This window comes from Drosophila obscura, unplaced genomic scaffold, assembly GCF_018151105.1.
Source record: "Drosophila obscura isolate BZ-5 IFL unplaced genomic scaffold, ASM1815110v1 contig_109, whole genome shotgun sequence".
Taxonomy (NCBI): Eukaryota; Metazoa; Arthropoda; class Insecta; order Diptera; family Drosophilidae; genus Drosophila; species Drosophila obscura.
The window spans coordinates 682,276-708,487 of NW_024542690.1; the positions used below are offsets into that span (position 1 = coordinate 682,276).

Sequence of the window (26,212 nt, forward strand, 5' to 3'; positions counted from 1 at the left end):
TACCATTAACTGCGAAACCTTAAACGGAAAGAGAGAGACAGTCAGCCGAGAGTGTCTGTCACACCTGGAATTTGCTTTCCTAATTCCCGAAAATAATCAATTAGATGAAAACGTCTATATTGACTCGCTCATTAATTCTGATCAGGCAGTTACATTATTTTGCACGAATTTCCTATATCCCCATTATTACCCTAATATTTTTATCTATGCGTCATTTTTCTTAAGCTTGCTAACTAATATAGATTGTAAAAGCTTTGACACCCACATGAATGCAGAAAATGGTTAATTTTGAGCCACCTCTCAAATTATACAATAAAAATAAATTTCTTATTTTTGTTTGTTTATTGTATACATTGGCCTATTTATTTACACTTATTTTAAGCCATTATGTTATTGAGATTTTTGGAGACATTATATTAAAATATTTTTACTATTGCTGTTACAGTTAGGTATAATTTAAACATATGTATATTTCATTTCATGAAATTGATATCCAATATAACACTTTCAACTTTATGTCTAAACATTTTTTCATTAAATCATACATACATACAGCATAACCGAATGGAATATACTACCGAAAGAATCGTACTTATGTATAAATATTTACCATGCTCTACCTTGCAATGGCAAATAGCCTCCACACTGCTGCTGATGCCCATTCGAAATAAAATTATTTTGGTTTCTATATGCCATAGCTAAACTGTTTGACATGAGAGTATTATTGCAGGGCTGCTGTAGCATAGCAACATTGGAACCTCCAACAGTTCCGTAGCTTGCAAGTAGAGATGAAGATGTATCAGGTGAGTGTGAATTAGGTGCATCTCCTGATATAAGATTGAGGCCACTCGTTACATTGGAAGATACTGCTACTGTTCCACTATTGGCATTTCCGCTATTACTAGCACTGCTATTGTTGCCCGAGGGTGTCGAGCTATTAGCATGCGTTTGTGACTGAGTTGTGTTGTTACTTCCTGAACACGGTTTTCCATCCTTAACTAAGACCGGAACCGCAACACGTCTCGGTGAACTTGCAGACTAAAAGAAGAAATAAATATAAAAGTAGGTTAGTAAAATTAACATAATTTGCAGTTAATTAAACTTAATTAACACACTTCCTTCTGTGTTTAGCGCTGTTTTCTATGAATACCGGACAAAAGCCGGTTTCTTTAGTAAAATTGTCGCGTGTGGACTAATCTAATTTAATTTATGTTATAAAAATTGTCAACAATGCCATTCTTGACAAAATTGAACTTTTAATTAGGCTGTGAACCAAAATGACTTTTTCTGATAGATTTCCGGATTTAAAAATTTCTGTAGTACTTAATTATTATACCCGTACTCAAAAAAGAGTTAAGGGGTATATTAGATTTGTGGTAAAAGTGGATGTGTGTAACGCAGAGAAGGACAATTTTCCGACCCCATAAAGTTTATATATTCTTGATCAGCATCAATAGCCGAGTCGATAGAGCCATGTCTGTCTGTCCGTCTGTCCGTCTTGTTTGACGCCTGGATCTCAGAGACTTTAAAAGCTAGAGGAACCAAATTTGGTTTCCAGACTCATGTGATATCACACTGCTACAAGTGTATTTCAAAATTTCGCCCCGCCCCCTTCCGCCCCCACAAAGGACGAAAATCTGTGGCATCCACAATTTTAAAGATATAATAAAACTAAAAACGCAGTATCGTAGAGAATGACCATATCTACCAGATTGCCGAATCTGAAACAGATCGGATCATAATTATAGCCAGAATGAAGAAATTCATTTTCAGTTGCTTCCCCTTCCCCCTCCGGCAAACGTCGACGCAACTCATTCTCCTTCTCGCTCGCACACTCTGCCGCGTTCAGTGCGCGAGCAACCCCTAGCGGAGGAGATGTAGAATATGAATGGTACATCTATAATCTACATGTTAGATGTAAAATATACATTGTAGATGTAGATGTAGATAACAGATGTAGCAAAAAAATGTAAAATGTAAAATATTTTTTTTTTTTCCTAAATTCTAAAAAATCATAAGCTCAAAAATGTATAACTGACTGAGTACGGGTATAAGTAGAGTCGCGTCCCCAGAAGCGACTCACACGTTCCTTCTCGTTTTTTTTATGGTGAAATTTTTTTTAACGAATTTTTATAATCTGCTTCTATTTTTCACATAACTTAAGTATCTTATATCTGGTTGCAAAGAACTTTGCAGTTCTGAAAGCTGACAAATGCAGGTATATATCCGACCCAGACATTTTGTATCTGCAGCTTAACGCCTGAAAGATATTAAGCTTTTAAATTCAAATTTCATCATTTTTTGCGGTATTTTTTTTTTCGAAATTTTGACTTTAAAAACTCGGGAAAAGTCGAAAAAAAATTATATCCTGTGACCTCTATTTTTTTGTGTATAGGTGCAATAATTAGGCGTCGTTTAAGGTATACAAAGATACAAAGTGTCTGGGTCGGACTTATAGCTGCGTTTGTCAGCTTTTCAGAACTGTGAAGTTCTATGCAACTAGATATAAGATACTTATGTTATGTAAAAAATAGAAGCACTACCTCTGAAAAAAAAACAAAACAAAAATAACAGATTTTAAAAAATTCTTTAAAAAAAAATACACCATAAAAAAAACCATAATTCGTTAAAAAATTGTAAACCCCGAAATCTAAAAGAATCTATATTTTGGGCCACAGCCTAATTCTAGTGTTGACTAGTGTTATCTGAGCCATCACATTTTTAGTGAATTGGCATTAGTTTTGGGCTAACACTTTGCGCCATGTTCATTTTTTTAGTCTATATCTTCTTTTAAAAAAAATACACCATAAAAAAAAAACAATAATTCGTTAAAAAATTTTAAACCCCGCAATCTAAAAGAATCTATATTTTGGGCCACAGCCTAATTCTAGAGTTGACTAGTGTTATCTGAGCCATCACATTTTTAGTGAATTGGCATTAGTTTTGGGCTAACACTTTGCGCCATGTTCATTTTTTTAGTCTATATCTTATCCTTAGCCACGAATATAGGCATACACTCATACATATACATACATGCCTTCTCATGCTACATATTAAAAACAGTTAGAAACTAGCGGATACAAAACCCTCTGCACTATAAAAATAACAGCCAGTAAGTATTATTAAATATATGTTCTTTTACCTGATTGTGTTGATTTTGCTCCGCCATTGCCTTTTCTTTCGCTTGCCTTTTACATTTATACCTGTGGTTCTGGAACCAAATTTTTACCTAGAATAGCAATAATAATAACCCATTAGTCAATAACTTAAATGCATACAAAACTAGGGAAAAAGGATTGAATTGTATCGCCGAATCTCACAGTACAATGGTAAATGGACATTAAGATTGTAAGTTGTATACTTTTGCCGAGGTAATAAGGGTTTTTTTTCGTTCGCCTCCCGATATTTTATTTTCTGCACCTCTTCTTCTTCTGAGTAAGTGGGTGAAGAAGAAGAAGGATGGGGAAAGGGTGTGTGTTAGAGGAAGAAGAAGATGAGGGGGGTGTGTGTGAGTAAGAGAAAGAAGAAGAAAAGAAGAGGCACAGAAATAAAATATCGGGTGGAATGTCACTTCTGTACAATTAACTACTTCTAATAAGATTACACGGATAATAATTTTATCATCCGTTTCAGAATCAATACAAAATTATGATGTGTTAATAAGGCGCAGTATGTGAAGAAGGATGTGAGCGAGCGAAGCGAGTAAACCGGGGGTTGGCGCTCGAGGGAAGCGAGTGCGCTTAACCCATAGTTATAATAATCATTTATAATTATATATTATTAATAATATTTAGTATATGTGTAAGGTATATTATACTTTATTTAATTAAAATGTGTCTGGCTATCAGCAGCAGCAGAACCGCCGGCGACCACCGTGAAGAAAACATGATTTGAAAACAATATTCGTTTTATATTCATAACAATTAATAAAAATAATAAATTATAATATGCAGTAAATTTTCCTTCATATAGCTACCCTTTTAGATTCAATTTGTCTTCATTATTTTAATATTTCAGTTGGTGTTTTGTTCTCATTTTGAAATGTTTACGTTTGTGTTTGCTAGGGTACCTGGCGGAAGATAGAACATTGACATCTTTTTCGAGCGGCTAGAAACATACCAACGAATACCAGCAAATACTGACATTAGACTTAGCTTAGCCAATTTTGCTGCGAAGAGAGGGATAGCATGAGAGACAAAATTCAAAATTATGGTTCTCTCTAGACACGTCTAATGGACCTTTCCGTGGAACAACTGAGGCACTACTTGATACAAAATTATGTTTTTCAGCAAAACACAGCCACCCAGCCAGCTAAATTGTATCCGCAAAGTAAAACAACCGATTAATTCTCTCGCTCTGACTGCAGGCATTTCCCATATAGCTATCTCTATTTTTCCAGCTTGTCAGTTATAGCCATATGACATTAGACTTAGACAATTTTGCTGCGTAGAGAGGGATGCAACATTATTGTTCGTAGCCGTCTCTAGACAGGTCTAATGGCTTTTAGTAGAAAAACGGAGGCACTACTTGACACACAATGATGTTTTCCAGCAGAACACGGACACCAAGCCAACAATTGTATCCGCAAAGTAAAACAACCGATTAATTCTGCCGCAGCGCTGCTCCAGCTCAACGGGACGGCCAGCTTGACGCATATAGTTCTCTCGCTCTGACTGCAGGCATTTCCCATAAGGCCATCTCTATTTTTCCAGCTAATCAGTTAGCAAAGTCTAATGTCATATGGCCATTAGCAAAATATAATGTCATAGCATGATAATTGATCCATCCACTTTTTTTTTGTTTATGAGCATAGGTTTTAAAAGTATAATTTTTTTTAACTTATTGCACTTTTCATCATTTGGTGTAAAAAAACACGAAAATTTAAAATTATGTAAAAAAAAAAAACATATTTGATCGCAAGTTCGTTTTTGCACGTACATTTTTTATAATTCACGGTCTATAAACGGTTTTTCTTATTTTAAGAGGAACAGACTAATTTACAAATACCCTTTCAGTCCACTCTAATGTACGTATTTGGTTATCTAAAACTAGAGGAAATCTTTCTTAATAATATATCCTTATTTATTATAGGAACCATTTTAAATAACTTGTTGCGGCTCGTAGAATCTCATACTCAAACAAATGATTTACTGAATAACAGACAGATCGGTTTTCTTAGGAACAACAAACGGACGGACATCGATAGATCAAATTGAAAATGCATTATAAAATTATTCATTCTCAGACCCATATAGAGCAGTGTGCCTTTGTTGTGGAACTGGTAGTAGCAGGGAGGCACAATAGCCACCATAATATTGGTACTCATTTTCTTTCTATAGATTTATTTGTCTCCATGATAATATTAAAAATACAAAACTCGAAAGTTTATGGCAGGAAGAGTTTTGACTTGCATCAGGATAGAATTAGCGGCAAAAACAATATGTGTATGGCAAACTCATCCCTTACTGTTACTTACTGCTACTGTGAGGGCAGTGTAATGGAAGCAGCGCTGTGACAGAAAGAGAGTGTGTGCGGGCAGTGGTGAGGGAAAATTGTTTTCTTCATTCTGGCTATAATAATGATCGCAAAAATGTATGTAATGTATGTATGATAATGTCTTTTCGAATTTATCGTATTTTCAAAATTGTGGTTTGGGAACAAAAAATTGGAAAATGCCCATCTCAACTCGGCTATTGATGGTGATCAAGTACACACATTTACATACATATGGGTATATACATACTTTATACATATATATATATATATGAATGTATGTTTATACATTCCATTCTCCATCTTCTACTGTTACATTTGAGTACCACTCAGGAAATTTATATAAGTCTTCAAGGTTAAAGCTTACTTAGAGTTTTCTTGTAGAACGCAAGTTACATTTTAATTTAATTTTAATGTTTTCTAAATTTGTAAGAACAATAAATATTTAAGGGTTAATCGAGATTAAAACGTTATTGATTTATAAAAAGAAATTAATTTTATTTATCTTAAATATAATATAATAAGATTATCCATTGACGTTAGATTCCTCCAATATGCATGATGCTTAGCGCATTTGCGATCAACCAAACAGAATAACGTCCAAGTTACTGATATAACGCCGTTAAAAAACGCAGGCTCTAACTAATATTTACATCAGTGAACAAATATAAGGGCGTGATAACAACAATGCCCACCACTTAACACATAATTGTCATTAGGTTAAGCAATTACTTTTGCGGTCCGCACAATAGGTTTAGGATGCGACGTGTTATAACAATAAAAACATTTGAATTGTATTGTCACCCTTCAGTTGAATTTTTTGAAAATTTTCTACAATGCCTACCCACATAAAGATGGATGCTGATTACCTTTGAATAAAGCAGATCCAGAGCAAATAAAATTGTATGCGCTCACAACAGTGGCTGTTTTTGAAAGATAAAAATGCATTAAGGAACAATGAGGAAATAATACATTTTAAACTCACCCTTAAAGTGTATTGAAAGTGGTCATTGTTTGATCATGTTCTTTACAATTAAAGGGCATGCCATTGTGCTTATTAAAAGGTAGTAAAGCATCTAAATTATTAAACTATACGTATATACATACACATGCATGTTTATATGTATACATAAACGCATACCTAAACAGCTAACCCTGAACACTCTTTATACCTACAATTTGATGTGCATTCGCCCATTAATACATGTATGTTTCTATCTATGTTATACCATTAATTACAATATTTTGTACGGATCTAATGTCTAAGATCTAATTTAGCTGCATCAAACAAACAAGCTCAAACAATATTCAATCTATGTATTTTTATTAATTTCTTTTAATTTTGTTTAAACATAAACCCGTGTTGGTGCAACATCGAGTTTTGAAAGAAATTTGAACTCGGGGGAAAAAAAGTTTTTACAATAAAACAATTATGATTCAAATAAATTGCTTGTTATAGAGTTAAAATTACGTACTACCAAAATAGGAAGAGTTTTTGGCATAACCTTTAATATTTCGTGCATTCACACTTTTACAAGTAGGTATTCTTTTGTAGAGACCAAATAGACCTTTCTAGTCAAAAACTTAATTCAGTTCAATCTGATTATAAAATAGTACAAAAAATATTTTTCCAGGCGTTTTCTTGTTCTATTAATTTTTGTTTCTTTCAATGTTTGCCTCAAGACGTTCACATTGTTCCATAGCTCAGAAATTTTAGGTCTGCTCTCGGATTTCAATATAGAACCGTCCTAAGAGAATATAATTCTGAATAATATTGGATATCCCCCAATTTTAAGATAAGTTGAGCTAGTATGAACGACGTACCGTAATAATTCAATGGGTTATGTTAAAATTCACTCAAATCAAATAAAATAATTATTTTGTATGTTTTAAGGATATATTATTCTTTGATAAAAATAGTCAACAGAAAAAAAGGAATTAATGTTGGATTGCGTTGACTAGTGTCATTATTATTTTTGATAATAATAGAATAATAGCCTATAATAATAGGTACTTAATAATAATCCATAAAATAATATTAATAATGATAATGCATACATATTATGTTTGAGCAAACCAAAATTAATAGGTTAACCAATTGTTCATAGGTATGCGTTTACATTCATACATATGTACATATATAAATATGTATGATATGTGTATATATGTAGTATAGAGACTTCCGGACGGTTCCAACGAACTATCAGCGATTTCGAGATATCTTTAAAACTGAGACATTATTTGGTTTTTATGCCCGTAGACGAAGGTGAATGCTTTTTCCCCACTGTCGGCCCAGCTGTCAGCCCGTCGCGAACTCGTGGATCGTGGAAATTGCTGCTGCAAACCCAACCGGCAAGGCGACAGGTCCGGATGGCATCACCGACACCGAAATCAAGCTGGCTATGACCACGCACCCATCGGCTTTCGCGAAGGTATTCAACATGTGCCTCCGTGAAGGAGTATTCCCAAACCCTTGGAAGTTCCAAAAGCTAGTCCTGCTGCCGAAACCTCAAAAGCCACCCGAGCAATCCGCTACCTTGGGGTACTGCTGGACACTAGCCTCTCCTTCCGTGAGCACCTTGAGGCAGCCAGCAAGAAGGCAGCAGTTCTAGGCAGGACACTGTCACGTTTGAAGCTGATCACGAGGAGACCCAAACAAGGCAGTAGACTTCTGCTTCAGTCAGCGAGGATCAAGTCCTACGGGAGAGGGCTAGACGCGGCGCACCGGTTATGAGGTTATGGAATTCTCGTTGGAGCTGGACGTATCCACACAAAAACCACTCCCCGGCAGCTAGGAAACGTATAAAGACGGCGGCGAGGGAAAGAAGCCTAGTTAGATGGCTGAACCGCCGGGCTATCTCACAAAAGGGATGATGGACACATAGCCTACTACCAGACATCGGTAGGTGGGTTCCCAGGAGGCATGGAGAAGTCAACTTCTACCTTGTTGGTTAACCCAAGCGGGCACGGCTACTTTAGAAGCTTTCTCCATAGATTTGAGCACCTCGATGACGCAAACTGCCCGACGTGCGGCGTAGAGGGGACCGCGGAGCACATACTCTTCACCTGCCCAAGGTTCACAGAGCGGTTGGACATTGGTGGAGACTCGACACCTAAGCGTAGGTGTCCTCACGAGAAAGATGATACGCGAACACTACTGGTCCCGGGTGTTTGAATTCGCATCAGATGTGTTGCGGAAGCTGAGAGAGCTGGAGCGGTTGCGCAACGGCATAGTCCAGCAAGTTATTCTGGCACCCCTTCTCACCCTTAAATTATCTGTAAAATATTCTCCCATTTTTACTGTTACCCGATAATAATTATAATAAACTGATACAAAAAAAAACCCGTAGTTGAAGAGTTAAGGGTTAACGGTTCAACAAAGTAGATGTGTGCTACGCACAGAAGGAAACATTTCTGACCCCATAAAGTATATATACTCATGATCAGCATCAGTAGCCGAGTCGATATAGCCATGTCTGTCTGTCCCTCAGTCTGTTCATCTAGATGAGCGCCTAGATCTAAAATCTAGACCAAGGGTATGTCAAAATTTCGACGTGCAGTGTGCGCCCTCTTGCGGAGGTATAAGTATATGTACATATATACTGGCTGAATATAAAAACAGTGTCGCGGCCACCGAAGCGACTCACAACGTTCCCTCTCGTATTACTTTGTTCCTATGGCAGCTAATATATATATACATATACATACATTATTATATATACATATATATTATAGTGGTCTGATGAGGCCAAAATAGATTTATTTATTTTTAGAGATAATCCAACCAAACATTCACATAGCTCACGATGATTTAGCTAAATTCGCACTATATATTGCACAGGTTTTTGTTTATTGACGAGGGTTAGGGTCAGGTTCTCAGCATGTTTGATTGTTGTTTTATTTTCGGCGCGCCGAAGTTAGTTTCATACTGTTTCTACCTGTTCCAGTTCGCATTTTTAGTGTTGAAAAACACACAAGATCCTCGCTTGATCAAATATTTAAGCATCCATTATGAGTTTTATATACATATGTAAGTCACTTGATATTTTCGTTACAAAAATGTATTTAATACTTCTATACAGTTATACTACGAGATACCGAATTAAAAGTTTCAGCGTACCTGTGTTGGTGTTAAGTGAATAAGACTGGCCAAGTGTTCTCGTTCCGGTGCAGATAGATACCGCTGCTGTTTAAATCTTCTTTCAAGTTCATAGACCTATAATATAATATATGTAAAAACAATAAAAATACATATCTTTTTATGTGTATTATACATATGTATAGCTTCACGATTCTTCACACTGATATACAAGTTTGGTATGTTCCATATTTTAATGTGTGTGCATTGTACATAATTGTTACGGAGAAAAGTGACGCACTGCTATGATTTTGTATTGAACTGGACCTTGAAAATCCCCCATTAATACCCTGGCCACTTTATTGAACCGTTTATTCTTTCTTTTATGCTGTCTTTGTTGTTATAGCTTGGTTGCCAAGTAAAATCCATTTCGAATATTGTGAATGTTATAATGAAAAACGAATTTTATATTTACCGTACACTTGAAGTCTTGAAGTCTTAAATAAATACAAATATTTTTATGAGTTTATGTTTACTTTGTGCAAATGCCTGTTTGCACATGCCGTACGTTACTTACTACCGTTGAATATACATACATACATTTGTATGGGTATATATACACACATGCATACGGACTCGTGCTTATTTATAAATGATTGTAAGTGTCTCTACGTAAAATACATACATACATATGTGCATGAATCCCCATATATATGTGTACGGATAAACATCCTTAAAATTAAACGAAAATGGATTAATAGCAAATTACATGATTTTTTAAGCTAAGAGGTTGTAATAAACAGACCTGCTGGTTCATTATTTATTGAAAATCATTCCTTAAACTTTCTATTGTTAATTTGGCCATACTCGAATAAAGTCAAAATTTACCAATTCTTAGGCATCTTAAATTAGGGTTTTCGCGTTCGAGTAAAATTGTTATCTTTTTATCTTAGGAAGCAATAAGCAATCAGAAACTATAGATTTGTGATACTTTCAATAAATATGTACATACGTAGATACGTACGTAGGTTGCTTATTCTGATGCAAACCATTGGTAGTACACGTGTGAAAAAAATTATTATTAAGGGTAAACAAAATGGCTTTATGTGAGAAAATTCCTTTTGATTCCGATAATATTAAAAAAACTTATGAAGAACGCTTAAGAATTAAAAATAGAGGGAAGCTCAAGATTTCGCCCGTACCCAAAGCCAGTTTCTATATCCATACATGTATGCATGTATGTATAAATGTATGTACATATGTACATATGTGCAATGTCCATGTGTATTTAAATATTTTAATTTTGTAAGAAAACTCAACAGGCGCTTATTATCCATACAATAAAATCACTATGAAATACACAGAATAATTGAGAAAAAATTAAGCTTAATTGCTGGAAACAGTAATTTGTTTTCCTTAACTCTTTTGCAATGTTAAATACATCTACACTAAACCAACCTATGTACATGAATACAGACTGAGTTTGTACAACTACCTTATTCCGCCCTTGAATACGTTTGTGATAATAATAGAAATATCAAACTAATTAGTCGAATCTCTAGCTTATGCTTATGACCGTTTGTATGTATATGCTTTGAGACCTATGTATGTATAATTCCTTACTGGCAGGAAGGTAGGAAGACAGACAGATCAACAAAAGGACATTTGAACCAACTTAATTCATTACTTGCTTACACTTAATTCACTTAATTTCATAGAACTACAGTGATAATTTTATACAATTCGAAAACAAGTTTGTTTTATACAATGTTTTGACACATGTCGTTGGGAAAGATTATGTTTTTTTTACTAACCTGAGCTTGAGTAAATAAAACTCTTCGTTTTCTCCTCTGCGCCAAAGGAAACTGTAGTGGTTTTGTATCACTAACACTGCACGCTGCTAATCCACTCATATTTCCCATGTGACCCATTGATCCACTGGCTGTTGTACTCATTAGACGGGATACTGAAAAAAAAAACATTTTTTAATTTATATATGTATAACGCTTTGAAAAAACCTCGACGCAATTCATATGTTTGTGTGCATGTTACAGTTAACTAATCGGCATATTAAAAAACTATAAATAAAAACTTCATAGCTGGTTTTTTCGTCGATATCGTCTGCCTATCAATACAATTGTCCCCGTGGTTATTTTTACTAAGGATTTTTGGTAGGTAATTTTTGTATTTCTGATTCCCGCGTCCTCAAATACTGAACCCCAATGTTATTGGAGTTATAGGATATTATGGAAGACAAGCATACATTTTTTGTTTTAAATGTGTTGTTTGAGTAGATTCTTTAGATTCGTAAAACGAATTTTTATAAATGAAAAAGCAAAGCCCCACATCAATGGCAAATACATACATATATGATAAAAAAAATTATTTGTATGGCAAAATCTTTTTTTTTATTGGACATTGGAATTTGGCCGGCAGGTTTCGCCCAGTATGGGAGCTGTTCTGCTATGTTGTTCATTATAATTTGAACAATTTCCCTAAATCTAAAACGTACATTTTAAAAAAGATCAGACGATATGGGCAGTCAAAAATGATAAGTATCGATTAATATCCCAAATTCCCATTAGAATAGGCAGACCAATACCAACCAATACCAAAACCAACCAATATCCAATAATGCACATTCATACATGTCCATATGCATATATGTACATACATACATACGTACATATTTACAATTCATGTAAATATGTATGCACATATGTATGTGTACTGCACACATATGCATATAAAAACACAAAGATGTACATGCATCCGAAAAAAAAACATTCAAAAAAATTGAAAGGCCGTAAATTGAAAAGTCCACAATCATCTTTCCATTTCTAAAATAAACAATGACAACCAAATAATTTAAAAATCAATTATTTTCACACATGCCTGTTCATACCTGAAATACATAGGGTAGTTGCTGGGTATTTTAGTTCACATTTAAAATATCGTTGCAGGTTTGAATTCAGAAGATTGGCGGTTCGTACGAACTTATGTAAATTTACGAGTAAGGTTCGCGTAAGTATTTAAAAATTACATATGTATACCAGCATAATAAGACGATATACCTAAATTGTAGCTATGTATGTGTGTGTGTGTGTGAGTTTATGGTAGAATAGGGTAAATTATGGTCGAGCATTACGCACCGCAGCATTAGTACATAATTATTTTTGAATAAACATAGAATTAATAAGAATCTACATTGATTGCATGACTAGGCAGTTATGAATATCTCTAAGTGAAAAATAAATCCAAAAAATGTCAAGTACTTTTTTTGGGAACTTTTGTTTGTTTCTTTATTTTCCTGTGATAGAATGTTTTGGGAACAGTTTTTTAAATATGCACATACATACACCTACATATGTATATATGTACATATGTTGGTAAGTATGTGTCTATATTGATATTTTTCTGGAATGCATAGTCAGAAAGGCACAATATTTTAAAGATTGCGGTGATTATCCTGACACGGCATTTATTCAAATGAGACCGGTAGGAATGTCTGATTCTGTCAATTATAATTATTTATAATAATTAAATATAATTACAAATGTATGCATGTATGTACATTAAAATATTTTACATGAATTTTGCATATTTATTTAAAACAACTTTTTTATATCTCTGAAGATGGTATGGGGAAAAGGAATCAGCTTCGATCCAACAAATATGTACACTGACGAGCAAAACTGTAACACGATGTCAGTAGACTCACTTCAACGGTCTGTATCTTCTGTTCTCTTTTATGCATGCTGAAGATCTTGTTTTGTTGGTGATTAAGTCTACTATGTTTTCTGAAAATTTTTTGCCATTTGATAGGCCGGGAGAAATATGTATGCCAAGCCAAAATGTAAAAAAAGTCAAATGTTACAGTTTTTGCACTGCAGCTATATGTTAAATGAATATTTTTATTGAAATTTTTTTAGATTTTTTGAGTTCCTTAATGCGATTTGGCATACTTTGGGTGTATCGTTGCACAAATTCAGGGGGTATAGAGTACCAAACGTCCTTTGCCCTCTCCCACAGCTCTTTCATTCCAGTTGGAGGGATTGCATATTTCTCCAGCTGCGATTTGACTTGGCTCCATAAATTTTCAGTTGGGTTCATGTCTGGAGATTGTGGTGGCACCTTGAAATTTTTGCTTCAATATCCCATTTTTTAGCAAAATAGACGAAAATACATTTTTCGGCAGCAAGACCCATGTTCCGGATCGCATCTGGCAGATTCTATTGCAGAATGTTTAAATACTGCTCTTTTTGCATTATGCCATCAATTAAAATCAAAGGACCAACTCTATTTTTATGTATACAGCCCCAAACCATGATTGAGCCACAACCGTGCTTAACGGTTTGCCGCACAGTACTTGGGGACTGGATATTGGGATCTCTAGTCCAATACCAGGAGTGTCTGACTCAAAACGATTAATTTTTGTTTTATCTGAACCATATAAACTTATCCCACAATCCAGTCACCAATTAGCAAAACCAACTTAAAGTCAGCGTCAAGCACGGTGGCTGTTCAATTATGGCTTGGAGTTGGAGTTGGTCTCTTGGTGTTAATTGATGGAATAGTATGAAAGGAACAATATTTAAGCATTCTGCAACAGAATCTTCCAGAATATGGGTCTTGGTGGTGAAAAATGCATTTTTCAGCTAGAAAATGACCCAAAACACACGTCCCTTTTGGTAAAAAATTGAGTGTCATGGCAAAAATTTAAGTCCATAAAGTATCCACCATAATCTCCCTATATAAATCTTTTTTTAAAATGTATGGAACCATCTAAAATCGCAGCTGCTGAAATATGCGGTCTCTCCAAGTGCAATGATGGAGTTGTGGGAGAGGAAAAGTATGTATGGTACGTTATTCAACCTGCAATGGTGCAACTCTAAATGGCAAATCGCATAGGAGAACTAAAAAAATTAAAAGGCTGTGGACACATTATTAAAAAATTATTAATAAAAATATTTGTTTAAAATATAGCCGCAGTGCAAAACTGTAACATTTGACTTTTTTTACATTTTGGTTTGTCAAATTTCTTCTGGCGTATCAAATGGCTTCGAATTTTCAAAAAAACTGGTCAAATGATTCACCAACAAAACAAGACTAAGATCGTTAGCATGCATAAAACAGAGCACAAACTACAGACCGTTAAAGTGAGAGTACAGAATTAGTGTTACAGTTTTGCTCGTCAGTGTATATACATTTTATGTACACATATTATTGATCAAGATGTCATATTTCGATATTCCGATTGTGCTCTATCTGCGTATTCTTCTATTTCAACGAAATTTTGAGTCTTTTCGATAAATAAACAGAAAACATTTCGGACTTAAAAAATAAGATTTACTAATTGTAATATACATATGTATGTATATATGTACATATGTATGTATGTTAATGTATATTATTCTATACTTACTAGCAAATCTTGGATCATTGGCCGTTGATCCGTACCATGACGCAGAGCTTCTCATGTCTGTGTAGTGGCCGGCTAGAGATAAATTATCTGTTGGTCCGCAATAGCTTTGCACTCCCGGACTATGATATAAGGATCCCATAGCGTATGGATTCGCCATAGTTGAAGCACTTAATGTTCCAGGGGAATTTATGCTACTACCACTTGAATTGGATCTATAAAGATATATTCATACGACATTAATGGCTACTAATTTAAATTGAATGAATATAAATTGTGATTTTATATAAATCCATTGTTTAAAATTTACTTTTACTTTGCAGAAACTATAATAAGTAAGAACGTCAATAGTCGATATTCCAATTACAAGATACACGCTAACAAGGAACTACGAATTTTTAAGCAAATTCGCAATAACTCAATGGGAAAGCTACCGAAAGGGTTTTATGGTGTATCTCTGCAAGTTCGTTATTCTGGCTGTCATAAATATTATAATCAATTATGGGAGATACTAGGTATAACATAATTATAATATCGTGTCAACTAGAGATTTGTCTGTATTTAAAGGGAACGGTAAGGATGAGAAGATAAGAGTACAATAATAAAATTAGACATGCATATTTTTGTAATTCCCACAAACAAACTTTTTATTCATAGCTGACGGAACTAGTGCTCGCAGTAAAAGGGTATATCGTAAGAAAATTAATTTTTTCAATCCTAAGACCATGTATATTTTTAATCAGAAAGCGAGTCGATCTGGCCAAATTTTTTTTTGCAAGAGCCAGCTGGATTTTGTAAACCATTAAAACAAGAGCAATCAATCATGTGCATACATACATACATATGTACTATGATATTTAACTGTACGTCCATTTCTGTAACCTAGTGCTCCAATCTAGTGCAACAAATGAGAACAATTCTGAGAAAATATGACTTATGCAAGCTTGCATAAAGACAATAATTTTTCATAAGACTGACTAAAAACGACGCTAATCAATATAATATTAGTAGGTATTATTTATACAATACAATATACTTTTTCTTATCATAAATTCATACATCTATAGCAGAAAGCTGGAATTATAATGAGTGGTCGAAAAATAAAAATACGCTAAGTATGAAACAACACTTGCATCTTGACGCTGTGAATAACCTTCGTATTTCTATGTCAGCTAAAGAGAAGTGCATTGCACAGCAATAAACAGAGAGCTGAAAATTTTGGGACTAGATTTAATTGAAACATACGGTTGATTAGACAGACGGATATGACTTGATCAAAATTGCTTTGAATTTGAATATTGTTTGTCATATACTTTTATGTACGTTTTTTTATATGCTCGGAATATCGACTTTGTCCTTTTTTTTTTATTAAATGTAACTTTTTTTATATGCTATTCGAATTCTAAAAAAGATTTGGTGTACAAAAATATGTATTAATAAATAAAGCTCTTTAGATATAATCTGTATTATAAGCTGTTAGTTCTTTTATTATAATAATATTATATTTTGTAAGGTTCAGCTTAAAGAGTATAGGAGTATACTAGGAAATGTTAGTATAATATCTACCAATTGCCATTTTACTCAACTTATCAGCTTAACTTATTATATTTACCGAAACGGAGATGGGGGATTTCCGTTTAATTCCAGTTTGCGATATGATTCCTCTATTGGACTTAAAATATCGGTGACACTAAATGGTGTTGAGTGATTATTATTAAATAAAGAACTCTGATGCTGACTATGCAGGCTCTGAAGGTGGTGAATATTTGAAATATTATGATGGTGATGTGCAACCGCTACAGCGGTTGCTGTTGAAATCGGGTTCTGTGCCGATGTTTGGTTTATATTTAATTTGGTAGGAGGCTCCAGTTGGTGATGCTGGGAAATGGCTAAAGGTATAAGTATGTCTTTTGGAGATAAACTCATAACCAAATCCGATTCATTTAATGCAGTTAAATTTGGCTCTCCATTTATAGTTATTTCTCTATAGCATTTTTTTTCATTTATTGATGTATCAATAAGGTTTGAGGCTGACATACGAAGTAATTTATCACCAGCTTGCAAATCCACGTATTTTTATAACTCTAGAATAAGAATTTAAGTTGTTAGTATTTTCAAATAATTGTAAACGAAATTGCTAATTACAGTGTCTCATATAAAAATACGCTATACGGTTAAACCTATTTAATCTCATGTATATGAACTAAATATATCTACGTTTATGCTATCATACGTTAAACGTATTCTATAAGCCATTGAAATGTAGCTACATAATCAATTAAAAGCACAATGGTACAGCTTTTTTAATTTTCCCAAGTAGAAATGGCAACAATTCTGAAAGGTGAAAGCTGCCACCCCTGGGTACGCCAGTGGTTAGAAATAATATTGTTTAAATTACAGCAGTTTCATATATAAAACATCATTAATTTATATTCTGTTAACAGAAATATCAAACATCAAAATTCGGATCAATTTTTGCGAAAACTTCTATGAAAAATTCAGCATATAAGAGACAAGCAGGAATATTATTGGCTATTAATGCTGATTAAGGATATATATATATATGTATGTGTATATATACTATATACATACATCTCTATGTAAATATGTGTACTCATACCGCGCATAAAAATAAAGTTTTACTTAAGCCATGTTGAAAAGCTTAGTTCTTGTAGGAACTGAAGCATAACTCTCACTGAAAGGAAGGGTAACTTCAGCCACCCAAGCTTTTAATACAATACCCTTACGAAAATCGTAACATCCTATTTTGATTTAATTTAGCTGATATATTTATCATTTTGCGATACTTTTGATTGTATTTATTTGTGTGAGTGGTTTTATTTTTTTTTCTGCTCGTATTATTTAATAAAAAAAACAATATTAACCTTCAGCTTTAATCATCTTCGGAAAAAAAAATGTTTCTCACTGTTGGCTGTTCCCTCATATCCATATGTATGTTTATGTATGTAAATATGTATTTACTTACACCTCTACATATTCCGTTAACAAAAAAAGGAGAGTTTGTACATAGTTATATCGAGATCACTATTAAGCTGACGGAGAGAAGGATGTGGCACCTTATTAATTTGCACATACACATGTAAGTACATACATGTGTAGATATCTATTCTCTATCCGTTAGATATGCTATAATCTGTGCGTTAAAATGTGGTATGGATTTCAGATAATTTTTTAATTTAAATTTTGTAGTAGTATCTTAGTACTATGGTATGCGTATGAACGTAATTATTATATATATTATATATACATACAGTAAGTACATATATTATTCGGACACCCTTGTCACTCTATTTTAAACACCTATAACTTGGCGTACAGTTAAGTTAAACAGAAAAAGATCAACATATCTACTATCTGTTCATAAAAATATATTTTAATTTTCTACTTTGGTATCCTCATAAAAATTAACCAAAGCAAAAAGGCTTAATTTACTTTTCGCAAGACTTTTGGAGGAACACAAAGCCAGATTAATTTCTGGAGTATGTGATTTAACTGGTGAATCCAAATAGGACATATTTAGAATTGATGGACCTTGCGAAAAGTAAGTTAACCCATCAATGAGAAAAATCGGATATCAACTGTAAGGCATGGCGGAGGGAACATAGTGGTTTGTATAGTGGTGTATAGGTGCAGCTGAAGCTGTACAAATGGTCTTCATTAATGGTAAAACTAACAAGTACATGTTCAATGATAGTTTGACTGACAAATTGCATACATGTGCCATTAAACTTGGGCATAATCCAAAGCCAATCTTGTACCAGCCAAAAAAATACAAATCTTGCTCATTTCACACAGCAACCAGCTGAAAACTCAGCTCCAGTTACCTGACTTAACTTCCATGAAGCATGTTGGAAAAAAGGATACGGAAGCCCAAAATTTCATCGAAAGAATCCTTGCAATTGGCTCAGCTTGTTTAGTGGGTCAATATTAATCCATAGGGCACTAATACCTTGGGGGAAAGGTTGTGTCGAGGACTTATGGACATCATAAAGAAATGCGGCAAAAACAAAATATTTTTTAGCTGAAATATTCAAATATTAAATGAAGAACCCATTAAACTGTCCGAATAATTTATGTGCGTTAAAAATATACTTTTTGCTTTAGTTAATTTTTATAAGGATACCATTCGTCAATATTTAAAGAGTTAAGCAAGTATTCAGATTCATTTTTATATACATACATATGTACATATGTATGTATGTATGTTACTTCTTTCGAAATCAAGGGAAACTCTATTTTAAGATGGCTTATATAAAATGGTGAAGATGAATTTCAGTTTTCCATATTTATAAGGTTACAATTGAATACAAAATTTAATCAATGCATTGTATACAAATAAGGAACTTGTCATTTAATAGTTTGATCTTTACAATCGAAACTTAATTTCTTCTCCGAATACACACACGAGTATGTATGTATGAAAGTAACGTATACTTATAGTCGCATATTTACAATTCAATGTGTATGTATGTTGTGTGTACATATGTAAGTTTATGTTTATGTTTTTGGTTTTTTTTTACTGTAACAAAAACTACTAAAATAACAATCATTTACACTTTAAATAGCATGGAAAGAAACCAACCAAAAATTTTCTATAACTTTAAGCTACTTATATACATACATATGTCTGTATATACACCAAATATCAATATTAACATATTTATGTATGTAAAAGTTTAACAGCCTCAATGTGGAATCTTTGATTCATCGAAACAAAGTCGTGTTAAATTAAATTGGTTTTGTAATTAGATCCACTTTTACTTTGTAATTAGGTTCACAGTTTTTACGGTAAGAATTTAATCAAATGAATTGAACTCACTCAATTTTGTATATAAACATAAAGCAGAGTATATACCCGAATATAATAAATTGATAAACATGGACTTGATGTTGAACTATTTTAGCTGGTGATTTTAAGCTTGATTTTGAAGATAAAATGTTTACTGCCAAATCACTTAGAATATGTAACACCTGATTTTTGTTTCTTCAGCACAATATAAGTATGTATGTAAATTTCAACACATATAAGCCCACGTCAGTGAATTTATTATGAATATCCACTCGACACGATTCCGTCAAATGAAATAAGAGGTCTGAACAGTACTGACGAGTACTCCTCAGATGGCTTCTGGATAGCCCTCGAATAAGTTTTTCCTATTAACGATGACTTTGTGCTGTGTTTGGTACTGGCTATACACTTCGTTGAACAAAACAAACATGAAATATTGCTTATTCATTTTTCTTTAGCCAGCCAATACGAGCTCGAGAAATATTGAGGGCGGGCTGGAAGCAAATTCGCCGTGAGGTTACTGCTGCTCGTTGTAACAGCGCTACCTACTGCCTTCGTTTCGCGTTATACTCGTTTGGTTTCACTCGCACCAACAATGGCATGTCGATTTAAGTACACCAGAAAGAGATGGCTACTGCTCATATAACGTTAAATACATGTACATATACATTTGAATCGTTATTCTGACAAAAGCCGTCCACCAATAGCAACAAAGATGTTGTTTCAACCCCAGCTGAGCCTATGGGTTTTTAAATAGTTCAGGAATGCTGCAGATTTCCTTCTTCCAAGTTGTTGAATTTGCTGCTAACAATGGAACTCTTGCTAAGCCGGTATTTTCACACAATATAACAATGCCGACCCGTACTCTTACTCTCAAGAACCAGCCTCCAATTTTTTGACAAGCTCTACACCATTCACATGCACATATCTTAAATAAATACAGTCTGATCTATTTATCCATTGTCCAGATGTTAATCACAATTTCAATAAACGCATGCAGTTTATAAAATAGTTGCTGTAAAATATGACATGCTTTTTAATCACAGCTTAAATACTATCAGAGCTAATACCGGAACATATCGGAACGCACCAAGAATATTTATTTTTCAATAAAGTTTTTGGTTTTTCGAATTTTTGGAATATTCGATATGTGAAAACTATAATTCAACCACTTTTGCTTACCTTGAGAATGGCGTAGGCAGATCCAATGCCAGGTACATCAAGAGCATGCTCTAGAATTTCAGACAAAACAGTCGCGCCCAATCCATCGTGCTTATCTATTCATTTATTTTCCTAGTCAGAATATATGTAAAATGTGATAAAGCTTGGCTTTTACTTACATATGTACATACATATGTACACACGTACACACGTATGTAAGTAAAAGCCAAGCTTTATCACATTTTACATATATTCTGACTAGGAAAATAAATGAATAGATAAGCACGATGGATTGACTGGGAAAATAAATGAATAGATAATAGATATTTATACATAAATAAGTACAAAAACGAGGCCGCCCCGACGGATCCGTACTTCCTGGATAATGAAATTATATAAAGACGACCAGAATGTAGCATTGCCAACACGCTTAATATAATCGAATTGTCTAGAAAATTACATTCAATCTTATACATGCATGAATCGAATGAATGTAATGCTAACTTTAGTTATAATTGAAGAATACTACTTAACCTATTATATTTATTTAAAAAAAAAATCAAATAATTCAAGTAGTAACTAAAATTTAACTGATTTAAAAAGAGTAATGAAGATTTTATCGACCCTTAAATACTACACAAATATGACCCACGAGAAATATTGAAAATAGTGAGCAGTGACCAAATGAGTAGGACTTGCATATCATAAAAAATATATTCGACTGCTTAATTTAATTGAAAATACATTTTTTAATATCTTGGTTAATGATAATTTCAGCAAAACTTATAAAGAGCATATGGTCAAAATCGCGGACTGTTACGTTACATCCGCACGCGTTTTTTCTAAACATAAATGGTCCCAAAACACACACGAAGCTGTGTATTTTTACTAATGGATCCGGCGAACGTTGTCTCGCCCCATTTTTACGCCTTAAGATAAACTTCAGATTGATAATAAAAAAAATAGTTCAAATACAATGGCTCTGGCACATGAATCATAACGGGCAATTTTGCCTTTCTACCAGCGCAGCATATACCGGGGGTTTCCGATTGAAACTTTAATGCATTGCAATGCTGGCATACGACAGAAAATGAACCGATATAAACGCAGCGAAGATCATGGTAGGCTATTGAGCATTCGTAATCAAAAGCAGCGCAATTCAAGTGTACTGGTCGAATTTGAGGTGGTAATTGCGCTGCGCGAACCTGTGAACTTCTGCACCTTCCTCTTGCGTTAGATCAATAGAGACATTCCGATAGCATATTTCATGACATGTACGTCGTCCAAGTTTTGATCGTCTAATAGCAGGCATATTGTAACTCATGACAGTTGCCTCTTCGCCTACTTAGCAGACATTAGTCAAGCACATGAATAATGAACTCATCTTCAACTATGACAATTGGCTCTTCGCCTACGTCCATAAAGAAACAAATAAATTATACAAATTTTTCGCTATCGTAGGTTAGTTTTTTCTTTCGTAAAAACATTCTGTTGGCAAATACGAAAAACTGAACCAAATTTGAACCAAATCAGCGCAGCCTCCAAAAATCATTTTTTTCGCGATCGATGGTTTTTCTTACGTAGAAACAATCTTCTGGCAAATACGAAAAACTGAATACAAAATTAAACCAAATCTGCCCAGTCTTTCTCACGTGATGATGCACTATACATGTTTATCTCTCCACTTTATATCTGTATTGTGATGTATTGTTATTTAAGACTTATGAACGTCACAAATGGACTGTTAGTTACAAAAATTTGGAGGTAGGTTTTTTAAGTTACGCAACACTTTCGAAAAAGCCTGCCTTTTAGGTTGACTATTTTTATCGAGTAGTACAACAGTTTGTAGCTTTACGATTGTAAGTAAAGAAGTAAATTTCATTTATGCCAAAAACTATTTTTTTTTTTCCTGTTTTGACAAATAAAAATTTCAGAACTGTTACGTTACATTTGCGAAAACAAATCAAATTATATATTGTATCTTTGCTTTGAAGTATTAAAACTCCATTAATAACTTAAATTTGGCGCGCTGACATTTTAGATCATTTAAACTTTTTGCGCTATTAACATCGCAGGTATGTTCAAAATTTAATTTAAATCACAAAAATCACAATCAGTAACCTCCTCAATGGTGATTTTCGATTCTGAACGATTAAATGCAGCTATAAAGTCTGAAACACATTTAACGATGTAATTGAAATATATGCTTTCCCACAATCACGTTGGTAGTTGCGCCAATACCATCCCTTGGGAAATGGCAAAATAGTTCGAGTAGATTTTTATTTGGAATTGTTATTCTATTGAGCTTTGTTTATTAGCATCTTAACACCAGAAGTATGTTTAATTGTAAAAAATCAATATTATATCAAAATATTTGATTTTTGATGAAAAAGACTGTTACGTTACAAATAGAATTCGTCTCAGAACAAAGACAGAAATGAATATATTGCTGATTTAATGTTTTATTTCAAAAGTAGGCTAAAAATGCTCAAAGAATAATAAATAAGTCTGTTGTTTTGTTAATGCAATATATTTTACATCAAAAAACTTTTCATAATCTGTGACTGTTACGTTACACTACAAATTGCAGTAGAATTCTTTTTCATTATAAAGGAAGCCAACATTTTTTTCTGTCAATTATTTCATTAAGCTACTTTCTAATCTTAAATGTTAATGTTAAAAAACAAGTAAGCAAAAATTTTGTTTTAATATAACAAACATTTTCTTCACGTGCCATTCATTTATACTCTCCCCTGTGCAACGACTGAAGAAGTGAAAATTTTCGAAACTATCAATAGTATCGTGTTGGTTTTATGATACATAGGGAGCAGTATAACCAACAACAAAATTTCGAGTACCATCGAAATTTAAAAAAAAATGTTTACGTGTTTCGTTTTTTGCGATTTTGTATATAAACATATGTATATAGTTGCACAACATATTAAGATTTGGTGACAAGACACTACATCCCAAATGTACAAAATACCATACAATCTCTGACGTTGTTTCTATGGTCAAAATCATATCAAATCTTTGGTTTTTTTAGTAAGTAATGAAGATGGTAGATCAGTTTAATATGCATAAATGAAAAGAATATTATTTTTAATTTTTTACGGACATACAATTATAATAATTATTATAGAATTTTATTCTTTAAAAGTTTACTTAAATTATTTCATTTTACATTCCAGACCACGTCTCTATGTAAATATTAATAAAAATAGATTAAATATGCTCAAAACACAATTCTATCATTCTGTATTGACAACCAAATAGTGCTTTAAAAGTCCATTTAATTCAAAATCATTTAATCAAAGTATGGTTCTTACATTCATTGCTTTTAGTAAACATACATACATATGCACAAAAAGACATTCTATACATACATACATCCATCCATGTGAGTATGGGCGTTGCCCTTTTGTGCCCGTGGGAGGAGCAAGACGGTGAAGTTAAATTTACCATGCTATTGGTTATCTAAGGGTAACGCCCTTTTATGATTTATTTCATTTGAACCAAGCAGATGGACTGAAATGGAATGTGCTAATCAGAATATAATATGGATGTTAGTAAGAAACATAAAAGCGCGCACGTCTTTATTTATTTGCATTTATTGAATAAGCCGAAACTATTTTTTTACAGAAAGTGAATAACTTATTTTTCTTAGAGAAATTATTTGAAGAAGCCTTTAAATAAAATAAAAACCCGTTGTTTATACATATATTTATAAACATACATATATATGTATGTATGTATATGTACATTTGTGACGGACATAATATACCTCTACAATTTATTCCGTCTCCTTTAAAATTAAATGCATTGTCCACTCAATAAGTATTGTCATATAAATTTTTAGTTATTTTGTTACTATAATGATATAATGATGATATATACTATAAGAGGAACTAAAGAGATAAGCGTTCTCTTTAGTTAAGTAAGTAATAAATTAAGTAAAAGACAAGATATTTCTGAATTCTCTAAATAACTTATGATTTGTGTATCGTATCATCAGTCAATAAGAATTTATAAAAATACATACATATGAAGCCATCGGAAACCATCTTAGGCGTCTGTGTACAAACAGTTTTGCTTGTAAATATATGTAATCAAAATTTATATTTGAATTGTTTTTAATACCGTTATACATACTTACAAATACAAGTAAGAACTATATATGTATATATGTGTCCATATGTTTTACGGCTATGTTAATAGTAGATCCATCGAACATATTCTATAACATAATCAAACAGAATTTGATTGTATTATTTTTGGAAACAAACTAATTTTTATCAAAGATCAACAAGATTTTTTGTAAATAGTATATGGCTTTATCGACTCATCTGATTACACTGTGGGACAAAATTTTATGGAATCATTTGAATGTACAAGCATGAGACACATGAGACACTGTAGGCAACTTCCTCATATTTAGGATTTGCATTATCCTGCCAAAATCAATATTTATTGTTGCTGAGCGTATACATATACATACATATAGATAGTACATATTTATATGGATAAGGAAATAATTTCTTATGGATGTTACATAAACTGGTGTTAAACTAAAAAAAAAAAATTAAAAACGGTTATTTTTTTTCTTGTTGGCTCATTTTGATCGATTTTTGCCTATGAGAGATTTGAGAGTAACCAACTAAAAAATTGGTGAGTCCAGATGGAGACCTTTTGGTAAAAGTAGGTAGTATGAGTGAGAGAAATACATATGATCATATAAAAAATGAAATACTAAAAATAAGAATTTTGTAAATTTTTAAATTAATTTGCCAATTTTTAATTATATTTTGGTGAATTCTGATATTTTCATATGGCAACCGTGTTTGTATACATTTTAACGAATACTACTAACGAGAACCAACTTAGGTTAAAATGGTTTCTCTCGTCTAAAAACAAAGCCAGAAGCCGTTTGGCTGTACACATGTATATAGTTATGTATGTATACCCGGATATAAATTTGTATGTAAATTAAAATCTTGTTTTTCATCGAGTAATAATATTATGGCTTCGAATTCTTATGATATTGAAGATGATATTAAAATATTAATCAAAAGTTTGTAACGCACAGAAGAAAGCATAATCTGTCCCTGTCAATATCTTATTACTTCTAGTTTCCGACCCCTAAAGTATATATGTACATATATTCTTGATCAGCAGGTCGTCTGTCCGTCTTGATGAGCGCCTAGATCTCAGAGACTATAAGAGCAAGAGCAACCAAATTTTGTTTCCA

The 26,212-nt window shown here is 33.1% G+C and overlaps 1 protein-coding gene and 1 long non-coding RNA gene across 4 annotated transcripts; one reads left to right on the forward strand and one right to left on the reverse strand.

Annotated features, from left to right (window-relative positions):
- Positions 1–338: 338 nt before the first annotated feature.
- On the reverse strand, positions 339–20,149 carry LOC111073235 (homeobox protein Nkx-2.4). 3 transcript variants are annotated; one of them, XM_022365453.2, is made up of 7 exons: positions 19,834–20,149; positions 16,606–17,077; positions 14,997–15,208; positions 11,386–11,537; positions 9,614–9,709; positions 3,143–3,229; positions 340–1,038 (listed from the first exon to the last, which is right to left on the reverse strand). In XM_022365453.2, the coding sequence occupies exons 2-7, from the start codon at positions 17,028–17,030 to the stop codon at positions 607–609; spliced, it is 1,404 nt and encodes a 467-aa protein (XP_022221145.2). In that variant the 5' UTR covers positions 17,031–17,077; positions 19,834–20,149; the 3' UTR covers positions 340–606. The 3 variants fall into 3 exon arrangements, with proteins under 3 accessions (XP_022221147.2, XP_022221145.2, XP_022221148.2); XM_022365455.2 differs by lacking the exon at positions 19,834–20,149 and having other exon boundaries at positions 339–1,038; XM_022365456.2 differs by lacking the exon at positions 16,606–17,077 and having other exon boundaries at positions 343–1,038; positions 19,834–20,134.
- LOC111073236 lies at positions 15,660–16,346 on the forward strand. Its single transcript, XR_002607681.2, has 3 exons — positions 15,660–16,000; positions 16,061–16,108; positions 16,166–16,346. It is a non-coding gene; the product is annotated as an uncharacterized LOC111073236 (long non-coding RNA).
- Positions 20,150–26,212: the final 6,063 nt, after the last annotated feature.